The sequence below is a fragment of the Alligator mississippiensis genome, chromosome 9 (assembly GCF_030867095.1).
Source record: "Alligator mississippiensis isolate rAllMis1 chromosome 9, rAllMis1, whole genome shotgun sequence".
NCBI lineage: Eukaryota > Metazoa > Chordata > Crocodylia > Alligatoridae > Alligator > Alligator mississippiensis.
Genome location: NC_081832.1, coordinates 2,643,838 through 2,670,243, shown reverse-complemented (window position 1 = coordinate 2,670,243; position 26,406 = coordinate 2,643,838). Strand labels below are relative to the sequence as shown.

At 47.1% G+C, this 26,406-nt stretch overlaps 2 protein-coding genes, 1 long non-coding RNA gene and 1 other non-coding gene across 15 annotated transcripts in view; all 4 read right to left on the bottom strand.

Annotated features, from left to right (window-relative positions):
- Positions 1 to 1,074, bottom strand: part of DNAJC5 (DnaJ heat shock protein family (Hsp40) member C5) — a 41,337-nt gene extending 40,263 nt beyond the window's left edge. For 3 of the 5 annotated variants that reach the window (XM_019495231.2, XM_014609681.3, XM_059713178.1), the window contains exon 1: positions 995 to 1,074. The gene's annotated coding sequence lies outside the window, so the exon portion shown is untranslated. The remainder of the gene's footprint in view (positions 1 to 994) is intronic. The other 2 variants (XM_059713177.1, XM_059713179.1) reach the window with 2 other exon arrangements.
- A 231-nt stretch (positions 1,075 to 1,305) lies between these two features.
- On the bottom strand, positions 1,306 to 1,377 carry TRNAE-CUC (transfer RNA glutamic acid (anticodon CUC)). The gene has a single exon. It is a non-coding gene; the product is annotated as a tRNA-Glu (tRNA).
- A 3,448-nt stretch (positions 1,378 to 4,825) lies between these two features.
- Positions 4,826 to 7,208, bottom strand: LOC109285037 (uncharacterized). The gene is made up of 3 exons (XR_002092710.2): positions 6,920 to 7,208; positions 6,171 to 6,236; positions 4,826 to 5,577 (listed from the first exon to the last, which is right to left on the bottom strand). It is a non-coding gene; the product is annotated as an uncharacterized LOC109285037 (long non-coding RNA).
- A 1,338-nt stretch (positions 7,209 to 8,546) lies between these two features.
- On the bottom strand, positions 8,547 to 26,378 carry TPD52L2 (TPD52 like 2). Of its 8 annotated transcripts, none has more exons than XM_019495227.2 (9): positions 26,261 to 26,378; positions 25,958 to 26,103; positions 23,492 to 23,640; positions 22,302 to 22,361; positions 16,955 to 17,056; positions 13,006 to 13,032; positions 12,069 to 12,110; positions 10,659 to 10,707; positions 8,547 to 10,356 (listed from the first exon to the last, which is right to left on the bottom strand). In XM_019495227.2, exons 1-9 carry the CDS (start codon positions 26,277 to 26,279, stop codon positions 10,261 to 10,263), a joined length of 690 nt encoding a protein of 229 aa, XP_019350772.1. In that variant the 5' UTR covers positions 26,280 to 26,378; the 3' UTR covers positions 8,547 to 10,260. The 8 variants fall into 8 exon arrangements, with proteins under 8 accessions (XP_019350772.1, XP_019350771.1, XP_019350773.1 ...); XM_019495226.2 differs by lacking the exon at positions 22,302 to 22,361 and adding an exon at positions 20,698 to 20,757; XM_019495228.2 differs by lacking the exon at positions 22,302 to 22,361 and adding an exon at positions 20,698 to 20,757 and having other exon boundaries at positions 25,958 to 26,076.
- Positions 26,379 to 26,406: the final 28 nt, after the last annotated feature.

Genomic DNA, 26,406 nt, shown 5'->3' with positions numbered 1-26,406 from the left:
TTATGATAATCAATACGAAGCAAAGAAGGGGAGTCACAACAACGCACGCTTCTTACCTCCGTCGACAACGCGTCAATAGCCTTTCGCACGAGACGTGAACGGGGAAAGAAATCTATACGTTTAGCAACGCTCCCGTAGATAAAATCGGCGGCAGCCCTCGGACGGGGCAGGGTTTTAGCATCCCCACCTCACTCTTTAACCGACCTCGAAGGAAACTCGACAGCTTTTAATTGGGAGGGTTTCTCCTCCCCGAGCGGAGCCAGCGCGTGGTGGCCCCCACGCAAGTTTGGCATCCGTCTCCTCGCCGGACCCGCGCGAATTACGACCGCGCCCCTCCTCACAACCACCCGGACAGCCTGCCCTTACACCGGGGCTGCTGGCTGACAGAGAAGCCGTTGGGAAACTGTAACGAACGCCGCCGATGCAGAACGGACAGCCTCTGACAGCCATCTGGTACAAGGGGATGGATTTTTTTTTCTTTTTTTCAAAGGAAAAACCTCTTAGCTCCTTTTTTTTTTTTTTTTTTTAATGTGTCATGTACCCAGGGAGCCTCTTCAGTCTGGTCGCAGCCGAGCCCCCCCCCCCCCAGGCTGTGGCCTAGCGGCGCCGGCTTCGGCAGCAGATGAGGCCGTGCAAAGAAATAAATACATCAACATACACACATACATACATACGTACGTACGTACGTGCGGGGGGGGGGGGGGGGGGGGGGCCGCCTCCAGAGGAGCCCCCGGCCCAAAACGCAGCCCCTGCCGAGGAGACGCAGACACAGGCGACGTCACAAGCCCACCCCCCTGCACCCTCATGGGGGGGGAGGGGCACCCCCACGGGGGGGGAGGGCAGTGCCCCCCCTACACACAGCTGCACCCCCATTGACGAGGGAGGGGTAGGGGAGTGCACCCCCCAAAGTGACACCCCTATGGGAGGGCTCCCCACAAGGGGGGGGGCAGGGCCGTGCCCCCCCGCAGAAGGAGGCCGCCATCTTGCCGCTCACCTGGGCCTGGTCCGCTCCGCCCGCTGCGCGGGGCCGCCACACCGAGCGGGGGCGGGGCTGAGGGGGTGCGCGCGCAGCGGCCACGCCCTCTCCTCCACCCCCTCCCCTTCTAGAGCGGCGCATGCGCACGGGGTGCCCCCGAGGGTAGGGGGAAGGGGGGTGGAATCCCTGGGAGACGGGGGTTGCAGTGTCGTGTTAAACCCGGTGCGGTGCCGAGCTCTGCGATGCAATGCTGTGCCACGCAACAGCCGGGCCGCGCATTGGCCCCGACTGGGTGAAGCTCGCCGGGGAGGGGGTAGGAAAAAGACATGTTCCCTGACCGGGAATCGAACCCGGGCCGCGGCGGTGAGAGCGCCGAATCCTAACCACTAGACCACCAGGGAGCTGCTGGTGTGCTGCACGGCAGCCACATGTGGGCTGTGCTGCAGCATGTGCTGATCTTGTGTGGATCAATGAACTGCTCCCTCCCTCTGCTGCAGTGCATCCAGCTGTGACTCCCTGGCAACAGCTGGCAACGGGGGAGAGGAGGAGAGGAGAGAGAGGCACGCAGGGTGCCTTACAAAGCAAGCAAGATGCACTACAAAGCAAGTGGCATGCATTACAAAGCTAGCTGCATGCCGGGGGGGGGGGTGTCTCCCTTGCCCCACTGCTGCTTTCCTGCTGCCCGCTCTCTGTGCACCCCGCTGGGGCAGCTAGTGCACAGCGCCTCCTGCTGGCAGCAAGGTGGGAGTGCAAGAGCCCCACCCCTTGCAGCTCCAGGATTTGGGGTTGCAGGTAGCAGTGGTGGCCATAGGGTTTCTGGGGCCCTGCGGATGAGAGTCATTTGGGGCCCCATAGAGGCTTCATTTTGATGACCTATAAGCAAGTGGGACATTTTCACTTTCCATTTCACTTGGCCCTGTGCATGAAACTTATTCATAAGTTGAAGAAAGAACAAAGTTTTTAATGACTTCAACCCCCCCCACCCCCCAAAAAATTGTTACATTTTGGGCCCCCCTAAGGTGTGGGGCCCCAGGCAGTTGTCTGGTTTGTCCTCCCCTAAGGCCGCTACTGCAGCTGGGGAGCAGGCATGGGGGCAGCAGGGCCAACCCTCCCCTGTGCTCGGGGCAGCCCCAGACCTGAGAAGGAATTGAAGACCCATCCTCAGAGGAGGAGAAAACAGTCCCTGCTCCCTGGTCTCTCAGGGCGGCTGGGATTGAGCCCAGAAGCACTAAGAGCGTCTGGCTGGGATGATGTAGTTGGGGCTGGTCCTGCTTGGAGCAGGGGGTTGGACTAGATATGACGTCCCGAGGTCCCTTCCCACCCTCATTGTCTGTGATGCTTTGCAGAGGTTGTCCTCACAGGCACTGTCACATCTCTGGATTCATCAAGGTGCTGCCTTACTTCATTACCACCAGATTAAATGATCGCTGAGTTTAAAAACTTTAGTGGCATGAAGCAGCTGTTCTGCACTTGCCCCCTGACCCGGGGGGGACCTCTTCCTTTACGTCTGACCAAAAATGATCCCACCCTTTTTGGACAGTGGAGCAAGCCTAATCTCCTACCATCACACCACTAGTTTCTGCTCTAATGGTTCAGCAGTCCACCTACACCAGCGTAAAGGCAAACAGGAGAGCAGCAGGTAAAGCTGTGAGCTGCCTACTTGGACCAGGCTTTTTTTTTCCTTTACTATTTCATATAACAGAACTAGTGCTGGTCATCCCAAAACCACTCCAGCAACTAGAGACGTTCGTATCTGATGAGAGTCAGGCCCGTGCTCCGCCAGAGCTGTGACACTTGCTGTTGAAATGTTACTGAAGCTGAGAGACGGGATTTTTTTTGTATTTTCCTTCAAATCCCCTCCCACCCCTCATAGCATTGAAGGTTCGTTCTTGGTTAAGCATCTTGCTTTTTGGCATCGTGGCACGTAGTGCATAAAAGTGAGTGCAGCTCATTTTAAAACAGGCTAGTCGGGCACCTTCATGAACCTCCTTTTTCCCAAATGCTGTTGGTTTTAATCACAATTATTCTGGTGCGATGTATATTTCATCTTCTCTTATTAGGAAGTGGTATTTTTCCCAGGAAAAACTGGCGCCGGCAGCCTAATAGTACATCAGCCTCGCCAACAGACAAGAACCCACAGTTATATGGAAAACAATCTTTTCGAGGCTCTGAGTCTGTGTCTTTTCCCCAGTTTCTTAAGTGTCCTAGATTGTTTGTTCTCCTTGTGCACTCTCATGGGTACATGCAAACTTTGATGTCCCTTTAAGCATATGCATTTGGTAACAGGAGTCCTCCCTCCTTTGAGAAGGCAGTCCTCCTCACTCCTCCAGGATTTCATTAAGCCCTGACCGAGCTGGATTTCCACACAAGGCCTCAGAAAGCCCCGCAGAGCCGTGTCTCTGTCCTAGTTCTCACAATCCAGGCGTTACGCAGCGTCACACACCTTCCCCCTCAAACCATTTGTCCTTTATCATCTTTGGGCTTTCTGGCACCTTTGCCTATTATGCATTAGCTCAGCCTCCTGCCCATCACATTTCTAACATGCTTTTCCCATCTGACTCCACTGACTCACCGTGTTAAGAAATAAATGATGGCGAAAAGCATTTACTAACGGCGTTAATCATCTTATACGGCAGCCCAGCAATTCATTTACTACATAAGCAGGCATCCCCCACTCCGCTGTTGGCTGAAGCATCTCCAAGCACAGCACAGATATTCTGTCATTTTCAAGTGCTCCCGGTGAGTGGTACGTACACACACACACACACACACACACACACACACACACACTCTCACTCTTCCAAGGATGACTGAACACAAACACACACGCACACGCTTAGGCAATGACTACATATGTCTTTGCTCCTAACTGGAAGGAACTTCATGCTCAATAGGATTTAGTGAGATGTATATACCAGCAACACTCAGAGACTCTAATGCACCAGTAGAAACATATCCCGAAAAAATAACGTGAAAGTAGTACCTTTTCTCCAAATTGGTTACACTCTAGAAGAGGAAATTTCATCTCATCATTGAGGAGTTGATAACCTGAATCATGACGGACGGACGGCCTTTGTCATTTTACTTAACCTATTGTGAATATAGTTGCCAATACATACATAACCAATCCCATTTCCATAAAAATATCTGCCTCAGAGTGGACCTGTGGTAGCAAATTCCACAGGTTAACTGGATACTGTGTGCATGAAAAAGCATTTCCCTTGATCGGTTTGGAACGTGTCGCTCTTGCATTTCAACACTCGTTCTTTTGTTCTTGCGTTATAGGCTGAGGCAAACAGGAGTAGTTAACTAGCTGACACTGCAACCGTTGGTATTGTGTGTGCAGAACAGTCATATCTCCCTTAATTCTTCTATCCAAGCCCCAGAGTCTAAGGAGGCTTTGTTGCTTACTCTTTGGCTTAATAGAAATTTCCCTTTGATGTTTCAAGGTCATTATCGGTGCCTGTGCCTGGACCTTTTGCATATTCTCTCTATTTTTCATGAGATGAAGTAATCAAAAGGGAACATAACATTGAGTGTAGGGCAATAGGACACATTATCTCGGTGGTTTTCAACCTGTAGTCCGCAGACCCCTGGGGGTCTGCAGACTACTTCTAAGAGGTCTGCGAAAGATGACTATGATCAGTCAAAAGTGTGTGAATACCCACTTGCAATTCAAAGGGACTTGAACTTTCCAAGGGCGCCTCCACCTTCATTCGAAATTTTGTTGGGGTCTGCAAATGCAAAAGAGGTTGAAAACCACTGCATTATCTCACTCCCAGTGATCGCAGACAATTTTACACTTAGAGATTCCGAAAAAGAGAAAGCTCAAAGAAAAGACCACTTACATGCATTTGTCTATATTTTACTTAACTGGGACCTTCCAATGCATTTTTTTTTCTTTTTTTTTTTTGCATTTTTGGAAACTACAAATAATCCCGGTGTTGCACTGACTGATGTATGTTGGCTGTCTCATAGAGAACTGAGAATAAGTTATGAAGCAGCGTATTGCTCCAACAGGAACCACGAAGAGGAGCAATCCTCCCTCTGCTGCACAGGGAGGATTTGTTGCACTAGGGGGGGATCTTCATTGCAGTATTTTCAGTCTTCAGTTGCAAACCAGCTGAGGTGAGCAGTCTAGTCTCGCTCCTCTTGGTTATTTCTCTACTCCAACTCAGTTCAGGACCCAGACTCTGGTTGTCTAGGAAGTCCCAGCTTTCTCTCCAATCTTACCCGAATCTCCGATGCCTCGGTGAGCAACCGCCTGCCCCCGTACAGGAAGAGAGATCTAAGACATTCTCTATCCAGCTACTCAGATCTTCCCCATTTTTCCAGCTCCACGAGATAAAGGCCTGTGGCAAGAGTGACACAGCACACTGATACCACTGCATTAATACCCGGGTAGCAGGTGTAACAGAGGCACTTCATTTTAGCAAACTGGCTCTCATTGCTTTTCTTCATGCACAGCACCTGCCTTATGCAATCAAAGTGATGCGATGGAAAATGATAGTAACTGAGGGTGTAACAAGAGAATAGACGCACTCTCAGCGGTGAAAGGCAGCCCTCGAGGCTGGCTCGCTGCTGTACAGCCTAAAGCATCACTGTGGAAAGAAATTCTCACGTCAGCCGAAATGTACCCAATCCAGTCGCATCACCCCAGTCATTTTTGGCAAGCCTAACCGGTAACACAGACGTACCAGTCTGGAAAACACAGAGCCTTTGAACGAAGCATTTATAACTCAGAGCAACAAGGATAATCTGGTTCCACCAAAGAAACAGGAGGGAGGAGATTCAGGTTCAGATCTAGAGTCTGCTGGTCTGCAGCCTGTGCATGACAGACATGGACCTGCTCTGTATCAATTTATGCTGATCTGATTATTGGGATGTTTGGGGGTTAATTGAAGCAGGATAACAGAAACAAATCACTGGAGATAAGAGGTTACTGAAGGGCAGCTGAAGGGCACCTGCTGCCTCCAAACAGCCCTCAGCTCTGGCAATTGAATCTTTGAAGATTTACCGCCAGGCTTACTTATGCAAATGGCTCTGATGAGCAGGGCTGAAGCCCAGGACGGCACTGGAAGACACGAATGCTTGGATTAAAAAGGATAGTCAGCCCATGGGAGCCAGCCAGCACAAAACACAGGGGCCTGGGGGAGAGTATGAAGGTAAGAACGGAGGCAAGAGAGAGATGCACCTGAACTGCTCGGAAATCCAGCTTGGTTTTAAGCAGGTCCCTGTACGCACCACCGGTCTGAGGCTCCTAAGGGGAAGACATATTTTTGTCAACTCAAACCTGCCGAGTAAGTACGATTAGCAGGTAGGGCCCTGCAGCCCTAGTGCTAGTCTAACCAGAACTATGGACTTCCACCAAAGGAGGGGCGAAGTCCTGATGCCTGGGGCTGCGCTCAGACCGGAGGGGGGCAGGGGCAAGGGGGTGGCCTTGAGCAAAATGCTTCTTGCCCAGACCTGTTCCCCTTCTGCCAGCTGCAGGCAAGACAGTACCCTAACAAAGCAAGGAGACCCAGTGCATAGACAGCACTTTTACGAGGCGCTCTGGGAGAGCACAAGCCTCTCTTCTCTCCTCCCTGCTCTTCCGTGAGAGCCGCTAGCAGCTATGGCTACCTCTGGGGACATGGAGCCTTTGCTTTGAAACCTGCCGCCTCCTACTCTCTGCTGACAGCCCAACCTCAGCTTAAAACATCTGTCTTTAATCCTTAAATTAACAGCTGTGGAAAAGACAAGTGCTCTTTTTTCCTCACTCAGCCTGAAAGGTTATGTGAGGGGAATGGCAAGTCCTGCCTCACCTTGAGCAAGAGGGGAAGCGGGGGGAAAAAAAAAAAGTATTGGTAGTTCATTATTAGCTGGTCACTGGGAGAAGTTTTCAGCTCTCATACACTGAAGAGAGCAGTTACCCTCCTGCAGTGGGGCGCAAGAAGAGCTTACCAGGAGTCTGCAGTCCTTCGCACTGGGATGCTTTCTAGTCCATGATCCAGTAAGCAGAGAAACACAGGGTTGGCCCTCAAGGCCCCAGGCATGCTAGAAAGAAATCATACCAAAATGAAACAGGGAACAGCTCTCCTAGGCACCAAGGAAGATGGCAGTGGACAGAGGATCAAAACTGAAGCACCCGCCTTCCCTCCTCTCCTCCCCCGGGGGCAAGTTACACCCCCCTGACAGAGAGCAGAGGGCTCTAGCTTTTTATTACGCTCCGACAGCAGTTGGATGCTGCATTTCCATCTCACCAAAGACGGCAGCATTTGCACAGCTAACGAGTCACTGCCATGTACATCCATGATCTTTGCTCACGACTCACGCAGACAGCCATGTGAGCTGTATGCATGCAATAGTGAGACGTGGCCTCCTGGGCAGACCTTGGACAGGAAAAATAACCCGAGGATGCGTTATCTACAGAAGTCCCTAGTTCAGCCAGATGGCTAAGCACTGGAGACAGAAAATATTCTTAGGGAAGGTCACAGCCCTGCACTGTTTGTTAATGGTTGCCAGCTCTACATTCAGGACAGCACAGCCTTGGGAGAAGGCCTATCCCAAGCCACAGGCTCAGTGCTTTCCCTCCCAGCACTGCCGCAAGTCAGTAGCAGCTGCCAAGGCCAGTTCTAAGCTGATCTCCATGAGCGCTTTGTTGTAAATTTAAGCCAGGAGGACAACCACTGCTTTTTCCATGTTAGAGTTTCTCAAGCTTGAACTCTCAAGAGTTGCTGCTGCAGCTGCTCAAACTCTGGACCAGACCCAAAAGCAGGGAGAGGAGCTATTGCAAGCTTAATGCCAAGTTCAATAAAAATCTTTAGCACCTATTTCTAATGGAGTTGCGTTGCATTTCTTCAGGAAAGGATTGCCAGCAGTGCGCCGATGAGAAATAGCACAGCAGCAAGTTTCTGGGATAACAACTGAGATTCCCTGCGCAGTGACGGAGCCATAGCATTAAAGCCTCAGTTACGTACAAGTTTGTTCCGATTTCAAACCTACTGTCTTAAATATACAAGGGCTCTCGGTTTAACAAAGATGAAGTAGAGCGTAAGAGACCCACACTCCTGTCCTTACGGATGTTCCCATAGGCAAGGGAAGAAATATTAGGAGTAATTTAAGACAGCATCCAAAGGCATGAGAGTGACATCACCCTTCTCCAGATCTACCCTTGGGATCACTCTGGCATTCACTTCTGGCTCCAACATCCGTCCTTTTTGTCCCAGCCCCTTCCTTTTCAGCAGCCAGCTCCCATCATTTCAAGGAATTGGCAAACGCCTTTCTGCCAATAAGTCCCATGTAATGAATTCACAGCAATTCACATTGTGGGTGGGCTGATGCTTAGACACGGCTGTTAAATGGGAAGTGCCAGACCAGCAATATCCCTTAACACACCAGCTGAAATGCATACAGCCTATCCAAAGATTTCCAGTGCCAACGTGATAGACCTAACGCAGAAGGCCTTGGCTCAGGACCATCTTTCCCCAAGCGTCCAACTCAGTACACATTTCCTGATGGGTCTGTAACCTCTGCACCTGAATATTCGATTTTTGACCTAAAAGAGAAACACAAGGCAGGACAGAACGACTTTTTTTTTCCCCAAAGGAATGCTTTATTGACAAATTTCCCTAATATTCACATGTAAAGAGAAACAGTTCAATACCTAAACTCCAGCAGTCCCCATTTTAATCGATACTGCTCCCCCATTCAGAGGCAAGGTTCAGCCACAAAACAATAAACCCCGGTAAATGACACTCTACACTCCGCCTAGTTCCTAGTACGTCTGCCTTCTAACATGTCATAGCACTCCCACAACACCTGCAAAATGGGGGGCCAGGGGTGGGTATTGAGATTATTAAATCAGCAGATAAGTGTCAAAACTTGCTTCTCTAAAGGGTTGAGTAAGGTTTAGTTCCACTAGAGTAACAAGCCATCGCGACTACTCTGATATGTACGTAAGCAAACCTAAAGACCTGAGTAAGACCCACTTCGCCTCTAAGGCACAGAATTGCTCACTCTAGGTATGTCTGACATGGAGGCACCTCTTGCCTGGGTTCAAATCAGGCCACTGTAAGGTAACCTTGAATTCTACAGCTCCTGAGCAGCTGTGCTGGACATCAGAAGAGCATCATATCCAGACACTTTGGGAAGAGGTCAGTCTCCAGTATTCTCTCCAGTTCCTGTAAACAACGATTCTAGGTGGGGATATTAGCCAAGAGAATGTGCGATCACACTGAGGATGTTCCAAACTGCTTAGCCTGTACAGGGGTGAGGCGGAGAAGGGATTCTCCAGTACGGTGCCCGTATTGCTACACACACCTTTGCCCTTTCCTAATCCACACTGCTAGCAGCCTTCTTTTCCAGGAACACAGGCTTATATCAAGGACAGAGAAGCAAGTTTTACACACTGAAGCAACAGAGTGCACCATTTCAAATGAACACAATAACTGGCACATAGGCATGCTGCTACTACTGTATGATGCAAAACTCCAGTGCTCAAAACCCAACTTGATAACCCTCACAGTTCTCTCTATATAAAAAGATTATAAACAAGTAAAGCATAAGGTGATGTAAGGCTTGCATTTCAGCTTCAGAGTCCAGGGGAATATATCCCTAATATGATGCTAAAGCTTCTTTTTTTTTTCTGGTCAGCTTTCATTTTTGAAGTCCATTGCTTTTAAAAATAAAATTTTAGTTTTGTTAAAGCTAGAGCATTAGTGTAACGAGGCAGCTGCTAAACCAAGTTTCCTGTTTGGGAGCCCAGAGAAAATAACTGTTTCCCTCATTCATGTCTCCGGCACCATTTCTGGGATAGCAGGAGGGAGCAGTGATGGGAGAAGCGAGGGAGATGACCCAACTACTGCCATAAATGATTTTGAACAGCCAAAAATGGAAGATTTAGGTCTCCTGTGCAATTAGCTTCTTCCATAACTGCTCGTCACGTGGGCCAAAAGCTTCCCCAGCTTGAAGACCACATCTCTGAGTGGGGACCACAGGCAACTTATGCCAAAAGAATGCTTCTGAACTACACTGAGGAAACTCCATTTTAAGTGCTCTCCCAGGAGGACAGCACAGTGATGCACTTCATCTACAAACTTTAGTGTAAAATAGTTGTGTACAAAACTTTGTGTTCTCTTTATTTGACTTGAACCCAGCAGCAATGTCTGTGTGTTGATGTATGGATCTCTCTCTTCAGAGTGGGGCTCATCCCCTCCCCTTATCTGCATGTTGTTACTGTGATGAAAAATTAGAGGGGTTCACTCTCGCAGTTGTGCACAGCCGTGCAAAGCCATGCGATGGGTTTAGAAAGAAGCGTTGTCCTGTGGTGGCTTATCTCCAACGCCTGTTGGGGAGTGGAGGCCGTCAGTGCTGTTCTCTCTGCTGCCCACCACTCTGGACTGAAAAGGAAAGAGAAGCTATTTAAGATGACGAGGTAGACACTGGATCAGCTACTATTTCTCAAAGGAGCATAAAATACAGCCACTTGTTACCCACCCCACCTATCTACTGCGACTTGTGTCGAATCTCAGAGACTGTAAGCTCTTAATACCAGGGACCTTACGGTATGAACTGTGATTTACCCACCAGAGTTCTCTGCAAACACTGGTGCCCCTTTAAACACTTCAAGTGCAATAGCCATTTCACACAAACTCCTTCCAGGGATCTGCTTAGTGTGCACACGTAGGAAGAAGATCGTTACCTTTATGGTCCCAACTCTATCTTCAAATGACTTGAAGGTTGCAGAATTCCTTGAAGAAAACAAAGGCAATATAAGGTCACACAAGCTGTTGGAACAGGCTGTTCTTGGCCTGGACAGGCTAGGGGCTAATACGTTGTAACTGGAGTTGTATTTGACTGGCCAAGAAGCCTTCACAAGGACACATCCTACTGAATGCTCACACAGCTCAGGTTGGAGAAACAGCACTATAGGCACATGCACTGCATACAAGTTCTGGAAAGCAGATTATTTACACCGCATGTTTTCCCAGTTCGAACAAAAGGTCACTCAACCTAAGAAAAGCCTGCAAGGCAGCCCAAGTTCAGTACGGATCAGTGGGCTACAGATTAGATGGCAGCGAAGCCAGCCCTTCACTCACAAGTTCATAAGATGTTGTTATTTAAGAGGAACCCGAGCTTAGTCTGCAGGGACAGCTCAACACAGACTTGAAATGAGTCCTACAGCTCCGCACATCACAGGCTGTTCAAGTGAGAGAGAAAGGGCTGTTTCTACTGAAGGACTGCAGAGGGCTATAATCACCCCAGTGATATCATCAGAAGCCAATCCCGACCACTGGCGAGGAGCAGTCATTTGTGTGGCTTTAGAAGCAACCCTCAGTTATACACTGACAAACAGATGGGAGCAAATAATTTTGGTCAACTGTCTAACAAATTTAGCCTCCCAGCTTCAAGGTCACGAGCAATTCAGTAGGAGTATTCTGCACTGGCGAGTCAAGAGTGAGTCATGCAGGGCTGTTTTGTCAATGGACTAGTGTGCAATTATCAAGCGAGAAAAATGCTCCTAGGCATGTCGACATTAAGGATTCACTTTGAATATCTGCACCCACAAAACCAACTTGCCTGCTTGAGTCTGCAAGAGAGAAACAAGAGGATGTCACAGAGCCCACTGGAACAAGTATAAAGGAAACCAGACCTGCACCCAGTCCAGCACTGGCCAGTGTTTCGCCATGCAGGGTCAATAGCGTTCTACCATTCTGGGATGAACCCATTACTTTGCAAACCAGGGATAGGTGGAAGGTCAGAGCTCGGGCCATCTGCCGCATGCATACCTGTGCTGCAATTGGAGGAAGAGCATCCTAATTCTCTTCAGAGACATTTGAAAACAGCAATTTTCTGTGGCTATAGTGCTCATCTTAATCTCACCTACTGAGGCCATAAGAGAGCCAATTCATAAGCTTACAGATCTATGCAACGGAGAATCAAGTCCTGAACTAAGGGAGCTGTCTGAGGCCTTGACTCACATCCAAGATAAGAATTCAGCAGAAATGAAGCAGTTACATAAAGCAGCAGCTGCATTTAAAGTCCCCAAAGGAGAGGGAACTAACTGCACATCTTCCACCTATCCCACTTCTGAAATCCAGGACTACATTACCTCATAGCAGGCATACTTATCGAATGGCGAATGGAGTAACTGCTACTCGGAAGCATGGAGAGCAAAGGAGGAAAGGGTTAGCAGTCAGTTCAACCTGGACATAACGCAAGACGTGCATGCATGTGCTGCTGGTTTCCAAATGCTTACTGCCTTCGACATTAAAAGCTGAGGCAGTCAAAACCCCCTCCTGCCACCCCTTTCACGCACTGCAGCTCAGGCTGGTTCTTTAAAATCACAAGATACTTACCCCAACTACCTAATAAAGAACATGCAAGTCACAGAACATTGTTTAGGAGCTTTCCCCACAACTGAACTATGGCAAATTGGCTCTTTCTACTGCCATGAGCAAAGCCTCCCACAAAAGGACCTGTAACACTGCACCAAGACTTCAGGACTGAAGCATTTGGCCCCACCATCAAGGACTGCATTTTGGAGAGCTGGTATACAGGCACCACAAGCTAAAAGCTAAGATCTACAACTGGCTTTATTCCACCAAATTACACCAGTAGACAGAATGTATTTAAGATTAAAAGGTTTGTCAGGTTAGGTTGCTGAACAAACAGGATAATCCCCAAAACCAGCAGGCTACGTGGAAGGATCTAATAAGCACCCCGTGGGCACTGTGTAGATGCATGCAGCTGACAGCTTTCAAACGAAGAACTGCCATAAATGGTTTCTGCTCCTAGCTACACTAGGAATAAAGAAATGGAGGGGGCTCATAGTGCTATTGCAAGTGCCAAAGTTAAACCTGCACAATGAACCACAACTGTGTCGTAAAGCCAGTTCAGGGACACATGTTGCAACCAAATTCCCTAGCCCATCTGTTTTTGCAGTACGGGTGCACTCTGCGTGGTCAGCTTCCCTTTTCAGCTATGCAGCACCCCTTAAATGAGCAGCACTAACAGTTCTCCTTCTGCAACCTTGATTAGTGTCTTACCTAAACGAATGCGAGAAGGGATGAGCCCTGAAAGAACCCATCGGCAGCAGAAGGAGAGAAAAGGGAGAGGTTAGTTTGGCACAGCTGTCCAGCTGAATGCCTCGCCATAGCTGCCCTCCACTCTTGCGAAGCCTGAGAGCAACAGTCTGGCTCTATGCAACTTTGTGAAGAAAAAGCAAGCAGTTCACACGAAAGCATTTTTCACACTACATGCTCACAATGAGAGCTGCGGGGTAGGGAGTACTGCAAGGGTTAACACTAGCAGCATTAACACTTAGATTATATCCATGATACTGAGCAGACTGCAATTCTAGCACCAGGAAACCTCGTCCCTGACAGTGTTTATAAACCCCTTTTACCATGTTAGAGATCTCTTCCCATCCCAGAGCAGAGTCCTCTGAGCTCTCATTTAAATAGAGCATTGCTAGCCGTGCAATGGTCTTATTTGAAGTCCAGAGATATTCTGCAGCCATAGCCAAAGAGTGCAAGAAATCCTGACTTAAAATGTAATACCAAACTGCCTCCCACACATCCCTGGCTGGCAAGACAGACTACCCTCTACTCAAACACCACCATTTCTAGCCTCCTCTCTGCCAGCTTTTGCAAAACAGTTACAGGCTGCTGACCCCAGGTGACAACATGGAGACAGCGTACTAGTTTACTGAGAGGTACCGGCAAGGCTATTCTACAGGGAGAGGTAGTCTTTTATTCCCTCTAGATACAGCTGCCAGAGTTTCATCTGTGCACAAGGCAGGTAGTCTTGCCACATAGTTTAAACCCAGTTTACCAGGTGGTAGGGGGCCTGGATTACACCAAAACCCCAGAAATCAAGTCAGTCATCAATCAGTCATCCAATCCAGCACACACAGAGGCAGACACACGGTCTTTATTAAGTTTGCAAAAGCTAACCTGCATCTCGTTCCTGGAGGAAGCAGGGAAGCATGCACCAATTCAAGCATGGTTCAACCTGGTCAGCACCTGAGACCGAACTTTTAGAGAGCTGCCAAATGGCTGCTGCAGCTCTTTACTCATAAAGAGTTTCCTGAATTTCGATAACCTGGAGCTGCCCTGCTGCCAGTTCAAGTGAACATTTAAAAACGAATTTGCTTGCAGTATTAGCTACGACAGCACTATTTCCTTCACACAGTGCAATGGAACAAAGAATAGAAGATACAGGTTCTTTAAGTTGCCCTCACAGGTGAGGACAAGAACACGCTCAAGACTGGGTTTACTAGAGTCACACAAGGCAGTAAAATGCTGTAATGTAAGAACAGACAAGTGTGTGCATGAGATGTGTCAACTGAAAGCAGAGATAACAGAGCAAGTTCGAATGGTTAAGACTTGCAGAAACCCTCCTCCGATGAATTAAGCCAGCCATCCTGAGGAATAAATTCAGAGATAAGGAGATGCACCAGCACAACATGTTTGCCCTCTAATACAAGTGGCACAGGGCAGCTCTACAGTTCACCACATTCAGCAGTTGTAGGATTTCATGGCAATCCAGGCAGTGCACAGGAACCACTTGTTCTCCTGGGGTATTTTTCTTATACTTATCCTGATGTCAGAGGGTTTCAAATTCAAAAAACCCACCCAAAAAAACCCCTCCTTTGATCACAGGGACTGGGACCAAGTCCTCTATGTCTGAAGCGTCTCTCCCCAAACAGAGAAACACTTTCCAGTGCTTCAGCCATCACAGGCAGATGAGACAGGGAAATCCCATCTGTTATCTCAACACTTCCAGCAGACTAGAAAATAGAGGATTGGATCCTAAGTCTGAAGTGTGAGTGACAGAGAGAGAGAGAGAGCCCTATGACAACTTAAGTAATTACAGTTAGAGGCTAGGGCTGCAATTTATGAAGGGTAAAGAACATATCCTTTTGGAGGAAAAGGAAAAAAAAGTCTCACTACAGAAACATCCTTATTTCACTCCATGTAATCTCTGATCAAATCACACTTAGCAGCAGCTTCCAGGTCAGCATGAAGGGACAGTTTCTGAGCAAACCAATTCATTCTGTTTTCAAGTCTTAGGATAATATTGCTCTGAATACAGCCGAGGAGGCCTGGCAGAGCCATTTGTTCACACAGAGAACAAAGGAACTTCTCATTTTCTTAAGACTTCAAGGAAAGGCACAAAATTTACTTCCAATGATGTTTTCCTTCACAGGGCGTACACGTCAAAACCTGACAACTTATCTAGTAATGCCATTGGTACAGTTGGCAGAAGCTGCCCAGCCCCACTTCATTGTCATTGAAGATAATAACTGTAAAACACTACAATTAAATATTTTTATATTGACCCAGGACAATCAGAAATACAAAGCATCTCCAGTGCTGAACCACTACTACTAAAGGACCCTTTTTTGATTAAATTTGTATTACACGCTTTGTATATCAAATGTGACCATCTGCACATTGATCGAGGAATCTTTCTTTAGTATTTTTTATTTTACCTCTTTCGAACAATGCTGCAAGTGCAAAGTTCATTTGTATTGTTTAGGCACTTTTTGGTTTAATTGCTGTTTATTCCCATGTAGACTCCGATGTGGAAGGTCTTGGAAAGACAGAATTCACCTCTCTCTTGCTACACCTGCCATGTTTGGTTGCATAATTTAGCAACATTAGAGAGATTCCCATTTACTTTGAGATTACTACTTGGCAAAAGCCTCTACAACCTGCTTGTTTAAGGTGTTAGAAGACTAATGTAAATAGCAGGAAACACAAAGTTGGGGAGTTTCCAGGGTAAGGACGGAGAGATGGGACAACACAATACCTGGATATTAGAAGTTAGAGTGAAATTGTCCCCTGCCAAATTCAAAGAAACTCAAGATATGCACCAATACTGCCCTGCCAAGAACACAGTGTGCAACTGAAGGTAAGTTTAGACCAGCCAGTGTTATGTGATCAGAGACTATCCAGTGCTTACCACCCAGGTATGCTCAGCCACAGGGGAAGGGGGAAATCTCTAGGAAAAGCAAATACCCAAATGAATACTGGCATGCTGGCCACAGCCTTGTCAACAACATAAATATATAAAAAGTCATTAAATAAAGTTAAGCAGCTGGTATATGCCAAGAGAGATCTGGGACTTAGCAAAGCTTTAAGGAAAAATTATGTTTTACATGCATTTTTCTGTATGGTTCCTTTAACAGCTGAAGGCCTTTGAACAGCCGTTTCTCCATGTCATGTTTAATTCATACCAGAAGGCTCTGGCAGAAAATGGAGCAACTGAACATCTGGAGATGCAGGTCCATTTTCACACAAAAGCATTAGAAGAGCCAAAATCCTCTGAATTCACACTCCTGGGTACACACAACTCAGTGATCAGGATGTCCCTGCATGCAAGACAATCCACTTCCCTTACCACCACCCCTGCAAACATGCACGGTAGGCAGCCGTATCTATAAGGGGTGCTACTCTTCCCTTTAAAGAATCAATGTACCCTGCTTTCGATGCATGAGGTACTATGGCCAGTTTTCCCTATCAGAGCTTTCTTTCTACATCTGTTAGAGAAAAAACAGTTGGATTCATTTTAACTCTCAACACTGAAACCACCAAAAAGGCATCATCATACAAGTAGAGGAATGAAAATCTGGCCCACTCCTTAAACCTTTCCTGAAAACAGACTGGGTGAGCTGCAAAGAAAAATGCTGTACTTCCTCCCTCTGAAGGGAAACACAAACTATCCTGTTAGTGTGGAGCAAGATAAAAAGACCAGGGATTGAAAATGCTCTGGAACACTCGGCCCAGGGGGAGTTTAGATAAACACATAAGACACAGCAGGTTACATGGAACAGCCATCATATGCAATAAGTGACAAAACCCATCTTTAAAAAAAATATATATATATATATATATATAACTGGAAAGGCCCAGCTGTTAAATCTCAGGTATTCAGGTCTCCCACACCACAAAATTCTGAACCCCAAACACTAGGAAGTGGAGATCTTACCTCATGTCACCAAATTTCCTGCTTATAGCAGAGCCCACGTTAGAAAGGGCAGCTGAAGTCTTCTGTCCTGCCTGAGACAGGGTTTCCTGAGTCTTCTTATAACTAAGCAAAAGGGGAGGGGCGGGGGGGAAGACATAAAAAGTTAATCTTAAGGGTTAAAATCTCAAGCAGGAAAGCAAGAAACATCTCAGCATTTTGGAAAGGCTGCCCACATTGAGGGCAAGAGACTAGGTTAGTAAGCTGCATTTACAGGGCTGAAAGCTCCCCTTCTACTGTCTCACAGACTTGTGGCTTTGAACCGTAGCAAGACAATGCAAGTTGATTTAATATTTCTTTACATTTGCTTCAGATTCTTTACCACAGTTGCTATATTAGTGTGCATCCATTTCTAATTTCTCCATATGGGGTTTAAGCTACTTTGAGTACCACACTTTGTTCCACAACTCTTTTGCTCCTTTTATGAAGGGTTGCTCCTCCTTTCAGCACTAAGGAAGCTGTTCCAAATATAAGCTTTCAGCCTTAAAGGTTAGAAATGCACTTGTTGCAGTATTAGGAACTGAAGAGACTGGCTATATCAACCTCTGACTGCACAGACAAGAACTGCAAAAATTAGCATCCCCTCTGCAACTGCAGTTTAGCATCTATATGTAAAGAAGTTCCCATCAGTTACCTTTAACCACATCTAAGCAAGTCTGACAGCTTTACCTCTGTTTGATTACAGATTGATTTAAGAAGTTCAGAGGACTGGAGAAAGAGACACTTAACCTTTCTTTTTCTACCCCCCTCAAACCAAGCTCTGGAACCAAACGTGCCAAGACATCTCCACAACTGCATCCTTTACAAGTTGTTCTTGGGCTGGCAGTTAGCATCTGGCTCTATGGCCTCCTCCTAGATCATTTATACTAGGATACTTAAGTAAAGGCCATGCAGAAATCACCCCCTCATCTCTCTGAATTGCAGAGGTGAGAAGCGGCATATTAAAAACTGTCTTTGTTCTTTGTATCACCCTCTCCTGCTGGAAGTGGGGAAGAGAGCACAGTTGCGCTTCAAAATCCAGTTGATAGCATATGGGTCTTTCAGGATCATATGCTCCTCCACAATCCGATTTATTTTAAGAGAAAAGCAGGTGCCGGATATGCTATCATCTGCAATACATTGCTACAGCAAACAACTCGCCTTCACCTGCCAACCTGGGACTGAATTCCACGTATTCCATCCCTCCTAAACTGCATTTCTCCGCTGAACAGGCTATTCCTGTTCTGTAACATTACCCAACATATAGTAACCAATTCAGTCTCTCCTTGCACCAACCTCAGTCAGGTTTGGACTGTACACAAAAAAGCCCCTACACAACATGACTCAAGAGACCTAAACTGTATTGATCTTATTTTGCATGGGTTTTGGTTGTAGCCATGTCAGTCTAAGGACATGGGTTTTGGTTGTAGCTGTGTCGATCTAAGGTAAGGTTCTTTGAGTAGATGTGATATCTTTTATTAGACCAACGAAGTAGTTGGAAAAATGTTCTTTGTAAACTTTTGGGCACAAGCGCCCTTCTTCAGGGATAGGGAGTCTCTGCTGTTCTGAGATCTCCTTATGCCTGAAGAAGGGTGCTTGTGCCCAAAACCTTGCAAAGAACATTTTTCCAACGCTCAGTTGAGCTAAAAAAAGATATCACATCTACCCAAAGAACCTTACCTACCCTGATCTTAGTTTACAACTTTTATGCAATACCTGAATGCACGTTTCACGTATAAAACCTGAGCTGACCCTAAATTAAAAAAAAAAAAAAAGATAATAATAATGCGGTACCTTTTTGCTATAAAGCACAGTTCCAGACCGCAAACTAAGCTCTCTATGAAGGACAAGTAACTAGAGGGATACGTGACAATGCAAAAAAGCACTAGCAGTGTCACAGGTGTGTTACTAGTTCAGTCGAGAAGCTTGTCAGTTGTGCAGCACTGCAGCTCATGAAATGGGGCAACAGAAGATGATTTTGCATGAATATCCCCAAAAGCCTGCCAGGACGTAGTCTTGGAATTCCTGGATCTGACTGTTGGCATTTATTTAATCCTGGATCAAAGTACTGTAGAAGTTTGCACTGGTTTTCCAGAATGCCTTGTGTATCATACTTTCCCCCTCCCCACCCCCAACTTTATTTTATTTTGGGTCTCGCTGGTTAGCATTAAGTGCCAAACCCAGCAGGAAGGCTAGCACGCCTTAGCTCTTCAAGATGTAAACAACTCTTGAATCATTCCTCTTGTGCCCTGACAGCTCTACAGAGGCAGACTTCCTGCTGCATTTTTCCTGGCACCTATCATGGACTGAAAGGAAGTAGACTGGATCAGAAGCTTTTTATTCCAAGTTCCATTTCTCATAGAAAAATATTACCAGACGTAAGTTACTCAGCTGACCTGTGTACTAACTAGCATGTAAAGAACGTCACTTGGTATCTACCAGGGAAAGCAGCAGAGAAGATTTATCCTCTTTAAAAGGGAAGCAGACTATTCCTCCTAGAAAGAAGAACCACACATCTTCCCATCCTTCTCCTGACAATGAACCAGATTTACACTGCCACACACCCACTGCCGCTTACTATAATTAGACTTAACAAAAGAGATCAAATTCCATGCCAAGTTGTACAACAGGCAACTTAGAAGCGACCCATGACCTAACCCTGTCATTATCTAAATGCCACTAAGATGCAAGGGAGACACTCCCCATCTCCCCCAGTTGCTTCACTCCACTCTGCTGTACCTAAAAGTTCCATTACTAACTTAAATCCCATTAAAAAGTGTAGTGAGCAGGGCTAAGATTACATTTTTACAATATGCCAATTAGCGTCCTCTAAAATGCACAGCAAATTCAGACAACTTAATGGGGAACAGCATAATTTAAATTGCAATGCCACTCTAAACCACTCCAAAAAAGTAACCAAGTATGAAATCCTATAGTAAAGCTAGCGTGCAAACGGGTAATATTGGATTATCTGTCCTGCTACAACCGTGATGCAAGCTAAGCCGAGTTAAACTTAAGAAGGCAGCTATTTATTAAGACCATGTGGGAGTTGAGTGTAACCATTTATTTCTGCAGGCACACTTTCAAATCTGTCATGCCATGCTAACGCAAGCTAGTGTATGAAAGCACAGCTAGCAAGCTCTTCATTATTTTGCATATTTTTACTTAAGCTTAATACCAGACAACTAAAGAACCACTTAAGAGCAACAGGGAGACTATAATAACAATAAAGCTCAGCCTTTTAAATACCAGTTGGCGCTACCAAAACGGTACGTTTTGGTAACAGAAGCCCCAGTTACTCAGAGTGCACCAGTCACATGGAAAACAGCGGCACCTGCTTCTCCACAAAGCAACGCAATTATCCCTTGATCCTTCCCATCGTTAGGAATAAAATAGTTTCATTTATCTACTCAAGCCATGGCCTCTTAGCTGAAACTGTAAAACCCAGTGCCAGCTGAGTACAGTGCATAGGGTCCATTTTGCTCCAAGGCACTGCATGGGATCACCTAGGTCTACAGACAAATGTCCAAGGGTAATGTCACTTGGATGAGAGTCAATTCAAGATCTAAGACAGGCTGGCTCCCAAAAGATATTTGCAGGGTAATAAGGGTTTCCACAGGTAGCACAATACAGGACTAGTCAAAGCAGAAGAACCGTGAGCCTGGGGCAGTGTTAGTGGCAATATGCTTCTTGGAACATTGGCTTACACCGAAGGTTATGACACTCACGCTTCCGATTGGGTTAATTTTTCATTCCAGTCCTCCAATGTGCTGCTGGCCGAGCGATATCTATGAACACAATGGAGGTTAGAAAAGGTGCCAACACTTTTATGACAATGCTTTCTCCTTCCTGACTCTCCACATCATTAATGCCTCTGCATAACACTCTGTTTCTCTGACTGAAAACTATCCCCTCTTGCAACCACCTTTCCAGATAGGTGGTAAGCAGCAGAACAAACATCCTTTATTCAAAAAGATTAAGGACAAGGGGAGAGATTCCAATGACCTAATCTGGAAGTTTAAAGGGATCAGGTGAGTTCAACTGAAACTGCAAGCCCTGTACTTTGCCTCCTGTGAGAGCCGCTTTTTACCATCTTCTCCCCTCTGTGTATGGCAGCTACACAAGTGTGGTTTAGCACTGAGCATAGAAGCCAAATTTCAAAGTCAGTTTCAACTCTAAACTGACTTGGCACAACCCTGAACAAGTCATCTGAGCTTTGTCTCCATTTCCTTATCTTCAAGGACCAGCGTATACCTACCTCCGGGCGCTGTGAGGATTAGCACTGGTTGCAATGCTCTAGGAATGTAAACAACTGTAAAAGACCATCTCCTACAAACTTCTGATACTGCCAGTGGCACAAGTCATTTGAGGGAGATGAAACGCAGCAGGTAAACCACGTCCTCCAAAACACACCCCTTGGCTTTGCCTCAGTAGTCACTCCCTACTAAGGCAGAGCCAAGCTGCAGCAGGATATGCACTTTCTCCCCATGTTTCCTTTGAGCTGAATTAGCACTTCCTTTAGTGAGAGGCGGAGAGAGAGAGAGCGAGAGAGAGAGACCGAGTCTGTACCACAAGAATACTTACAAGATGCCCTTAACATCCAAAGAGGAGACTCCATATCATTTATTTAAAACCAAAAACCAATGAAATTCTAACCTAACTAATCAGGTGCAAGCCATCCATTGCACTGACCTACAGTCTGCTGGACTTGTATTTCTGCTGAATGCCACCCAGCAGAAATTCACAGCATGTCAATGTATTTTGGCGTCCAAAAGAATCTGACCAACACAGTCACACTAACTTTGGAACAGCTTCCAGTAACTGAATTCACTTAGCCCCTGTCCTTTCTAGCCCTGGAGACATCCAAGTCCTTTGTCATCACTTATGGTCAGAAGTCTTAAGCCAGTCACCTAGTCCCAACTGTGTTTGTCAAAATGTTTTACAAGAGAAAAGGGAGGAAGCCAAAGTAACATTAAAGCTGGAAAACAGTGCTTCAGACTTTGCCTGACAAGGGCTAACTGAGAGGCAACTAATGTATAAATGACATGCTTAACCTTCTCATCAAGAGTGGTGCGGTAACTGATTGGAAGTTGTTCAGCTTAAGCAACAGGCTGCCAGGAATGAGAGCAACACCTTTTATTTTTGCCTTCCCTGAAACAGAGGGATGCTTATGGCTGAAAGTCAAGTACACTGTTTACAAGCAAGAGCCTTAAGCAACGTTTCCTTGTGCCTCATGCCCAGCCCCTCAATGCCTGGAAGAACAAGGAGCAGTACAAGTTGGAGAACAAAGCCAGGAGCAAGAAGGTGATGCTGAGGAGTCAAGGGCACTCACAAGTCAGACCGTGTCACTTTCTCATTCCATTCTCCAAGTTTCTCAGATGTTTTCATATAACTAGAAACAAAAAGTGTTAGTGAATCATTCTCAGATGGGAAGGTTAAAATAAAGATAAGTCGACACTTCAGAGCCTTTAGCTACTGGGGGAAGCAAAGAACAGGGACTGGGGTGGGAGAAGGAAGAGGAGCAAGAAGCAGAGCTGAAGAACATCTTTCCTCAACTGATAGCTCTGTCAATCGTTGCAAAATCCACTTACAGGCAACATAGGCCTGTACAGATGAAACAGCATCCCTTCAGTTCAAACATCCATTCCTTTTGGGCATAGGCTTGTATTCATGAACTCATCTCTGTTGCACAGCTTCATGCTTCCAGATAAGAACAGAAATCAGTTTCAACATCAATACCTGGTCAGGGACACAACAAACCTAATCGTGACCTCGCCTCTTTTGGGCCATAAATGCCTCACTGTCTTGGATCCTTGGGTGTAGTCTGCTAGCATTATGAAATTCTGCCTCAGAAGCTGTTTTTTGCAAGCTACACAACTAATTGGTGACTTAAGCAGGAAGCAGACAGTCCTTGAAGGAATGTTATGGGACAAAACATGTGCCAGAACCTCAAAGAGATGTCAATGTAAAGAGCAGGCAACTCTGGAGAATACTCTGCAAATTCTGAGACAAGACTATAAATGACTGACCTGAGTTTACAGGAAGGAATGGAATGAATATCCCGTTAAGAATAAAACAGGCAGAGTGTTCATGGCACTGAGATTTAGAGCTCAACTGTAGCTGGACTCTCCTCCTGCCAACAGGTGGGCCATACTAAGAACTGCACAGACCAGGATACACGTTTCAGAAATTATTTTCAGCCTCCGCTAATATAAAGATATTACTGAACTTCCCAGTAATTACTGAGACAACATCCTCTATTCATCCCAACCCATAGACAAATAATTGTCTCTACTAGTAAAAGGACTAACTCCAGGACCATTCAAAGAGGAAAAGCCTTGGAGCCATGATATGCTGCAGCCAATTCATCTTCTAGACAGTCATGAGACTGTCAGTTCTGGTACCTTCCGCTTAACAGCATTTTCTGCTGGTGCACGAGTCATCCTGCCCAAAGAGGGTCCCTCCAGGACTCTGAGTGAAGGGAGAGAACTTATTTTCATGCATGTCATGGAAAACACCTACGCAGTGGAGACCTGAACATCATGCCAGCTCTTGGACAAATTTTGCTTCAGCCCATCAAAGGGAGTCAGGCCCAATTTTCTCTTCAGCTCTCCACAGTGTCTCTCTTTGGCAGCCAGGACTTGGCGCAGAGTACCAATCTCCTCTTCCACCTAAAAAAAGAAGATTTGGTCAGGAGGGATGTCTTAATGTGTCAGGAGAAGAGTTTGGCTCCATGGTTAACTATGAAAAGACCCTTACCGATTAATATTTCACAGCTCTTTCAGAATAATCAAGATATTTATACACCAGAGAAAAATGCAAACAAGAACCTCAATTCTATAAAGTTCAACTAATTACATTAAAATTTGAATATCCTGGACAATATAACTTTGGATGATACTAGTAACTTTCAGATTTAAAATTAGGAAGCTATACAAAGATTTATCAGAAGCCCCGAGCAACGGTCACTTATCCTGACAACCCTGCCGAATCCTACTTCCAAGCAAAATGGGGTCTGTTTTGTAATTTTGTCATGTTTTTACTTGAAGGGGAAAAAATCCCATTTTCTTAATACTTCTTCTTTTCTTGTTGTGTACTTCTAAGTTTCAATTCTGCTTGAGCTCACAACCATCAAAATGCTTGAAAATCTTAGCTAGCCACAACAGTGCAGATTTGCATTTTTTAAACAATATTTGGACTCCTGAGTCAGAATTAGATGAGGGCTCTAAAGCAAATCCAGAAACTGCAAGTCAACAGCTGCAGCTCTTCCTCTTTCTGCTGTTTCGCATGCAAATAAAAGACTCCAAACTAAACAAAGTTAATGTCAAACATTTGGGCATTGTTTAACAAGCCCCCAGATCAAGAGAGACTGTCTGTAATGGGTGGGGGGGATTTTAAAAAGGTTTTAAAAAACCATGCTTTCAAATGCCATTATTCCAAAGGAGTTTCTCTTCCATGCTCCGCATACTTGAAATGCTTTCTCTTCTGAAAGGAGAAGTCATGGAGATGTTGGGCTGGAAGGGACCCCCCAAAGGTCATCTAAAACCCCCTGCCTGAGGCAGGATCATCCCCATCCAAACCATCCTGCACAAATCCATCATCTAAACTCACTTGAAACTAGACTTCAACCTGAGCTGAGAGAAAAGCCATCTCGTTCCTTGAACCTGAGGTCAGGACACCTCTGGGAAAGTGCTACAATTGAATCCAAAGGGGAAATATAAACACCAGATGCATCCCACTCTATAAAGCTCGCAGGTCATTTATGCTACAGCATGGAGTGAAGCTACCATAGCCTCTTCCGAGCATCCTACTGTTAGCATAATAAGAACATAAGAGAACTGCCATTACGTGGCTCACACTGGAGGTCCACGTTGTCCACAAGCAGAGGGAGACCCTGGTCACACCTATGTGGGGCGTGCCAGGCTGCAGACCCTTCCCCACCTCCTCCAGAACCTGCTGCTGAGGCTCCAGCTGCACAACTCCCCGCACCTTTTAGTTTCCACACTCCCCATCCACAACTCTACCAAGTCCTGGGACCTCCTGGTCAACCTCCTCCTGGCCCTAGCCAAGCTGGCCATCGACCTGACCAGTACAAAGGCTCTGGCCAAGAGGACCGCCAGGAACTGCGGGACTGTTGTCCTGTCCCTGGTTTGCTCACGTCTCTGAGCAGTTTCACTGGGCAGTGACCGCTAACTCCTTGGACTCCCTCAAGAGCCAGTGGGCGCTGCCCTAGAATCACAGACAATGAGAGCTGGAAGGACAGGAAGTCACACCTAGTGCAAGCCCTGCTCCAAGCAGGACCAGCCCTAACTACATCATCCCAGCCAAAACTTTTTCTACCTGAGTCTTAAAAACCTCCAAGGATGGAGCGTGCTGCTCAGTATCCCTCCTCAACACACTCGATCTGAGCCTCTGACATCGCTCCCATCCCTCTTGTGCCTTCCCTTCATCCCGTGAAATGAGCTGTTACTTTCTCAGCAGCCTCCCATCGTTATGATCCTTCCCGGTGGGCGACGGCCCGCCATCCTTCACAGGCAGCAAACAAGCCCGTGTCACTCCGCGGCAGGGAGCGGAGGATGAAAGGGGAGCGAGCTGGGTCCAACTGGGGTTCTTCCTCCTCCGCTCCTCTCTCACATGCAGCCTCCAGCATTTCGGGCACGTCTACATGTGCATTAAAACGCTTTAGTTCATGTGCATTAAATCTCATACCTCCGTTATGAGATAGAGGCGACGTGCATCAACCTCTCGTAGCGCACGCGAGCTAAAGAGCGCGGTTTTTCAGCGACGCTTAACGCACATTAGTGCACGCAAACTAAAAACCACCGTTTCACAGTGCGTTTTAATGTGCGTTCGAGCGCACACGTAGACGCGCCCTGACGGCGCCCGCACACAAGCTCGATTCACTGAAGTCTGGTCCGTGCGGAGGAAGGGGTCGCGGCCCCGGGCCCCCGAAGCGCGCGAGGGACCCAGGCGGGCGCCGCGCCGTACCTTGGCCAGCTCGGTGCGCAGCTCCTCCTCCTCGGCCGGCGTCAGCCCCTCGCAGGCGGGCGCGCGGGCCGCGGCGGCGCTCTCCACGGGCACGTCCGTCATGCTGTCGGCCAGCAGACCTTTGTTGGGAGAGTTCAGGTTGATGTCTGTCGCGGGCGAGAAGTACGGGGAGGGAGGGGGGGCACGAGTGAGCCTCCAGCAGGGGGGAGGGGGCCCCTGAGGGACAAGTGGGGCCCTGCCCCCCCCCCCGCTCTGAGGGACGCCCCGCCCCCTGGGGGCCCCCGGCCCGCGGGCCGCACCCACCCTGGCTCGCGCTCTCCATGTCGGGCCGCGCCGGGAGCGGCTGGCGGAAGACACTGCTGCTGCGGCGCCGCCGACACCCCCGCACGCACGCACGCAAGCGACGCCCAGCCCCACCCACTTCCGGGGCGGCGCGGGAGCTTCGCGTC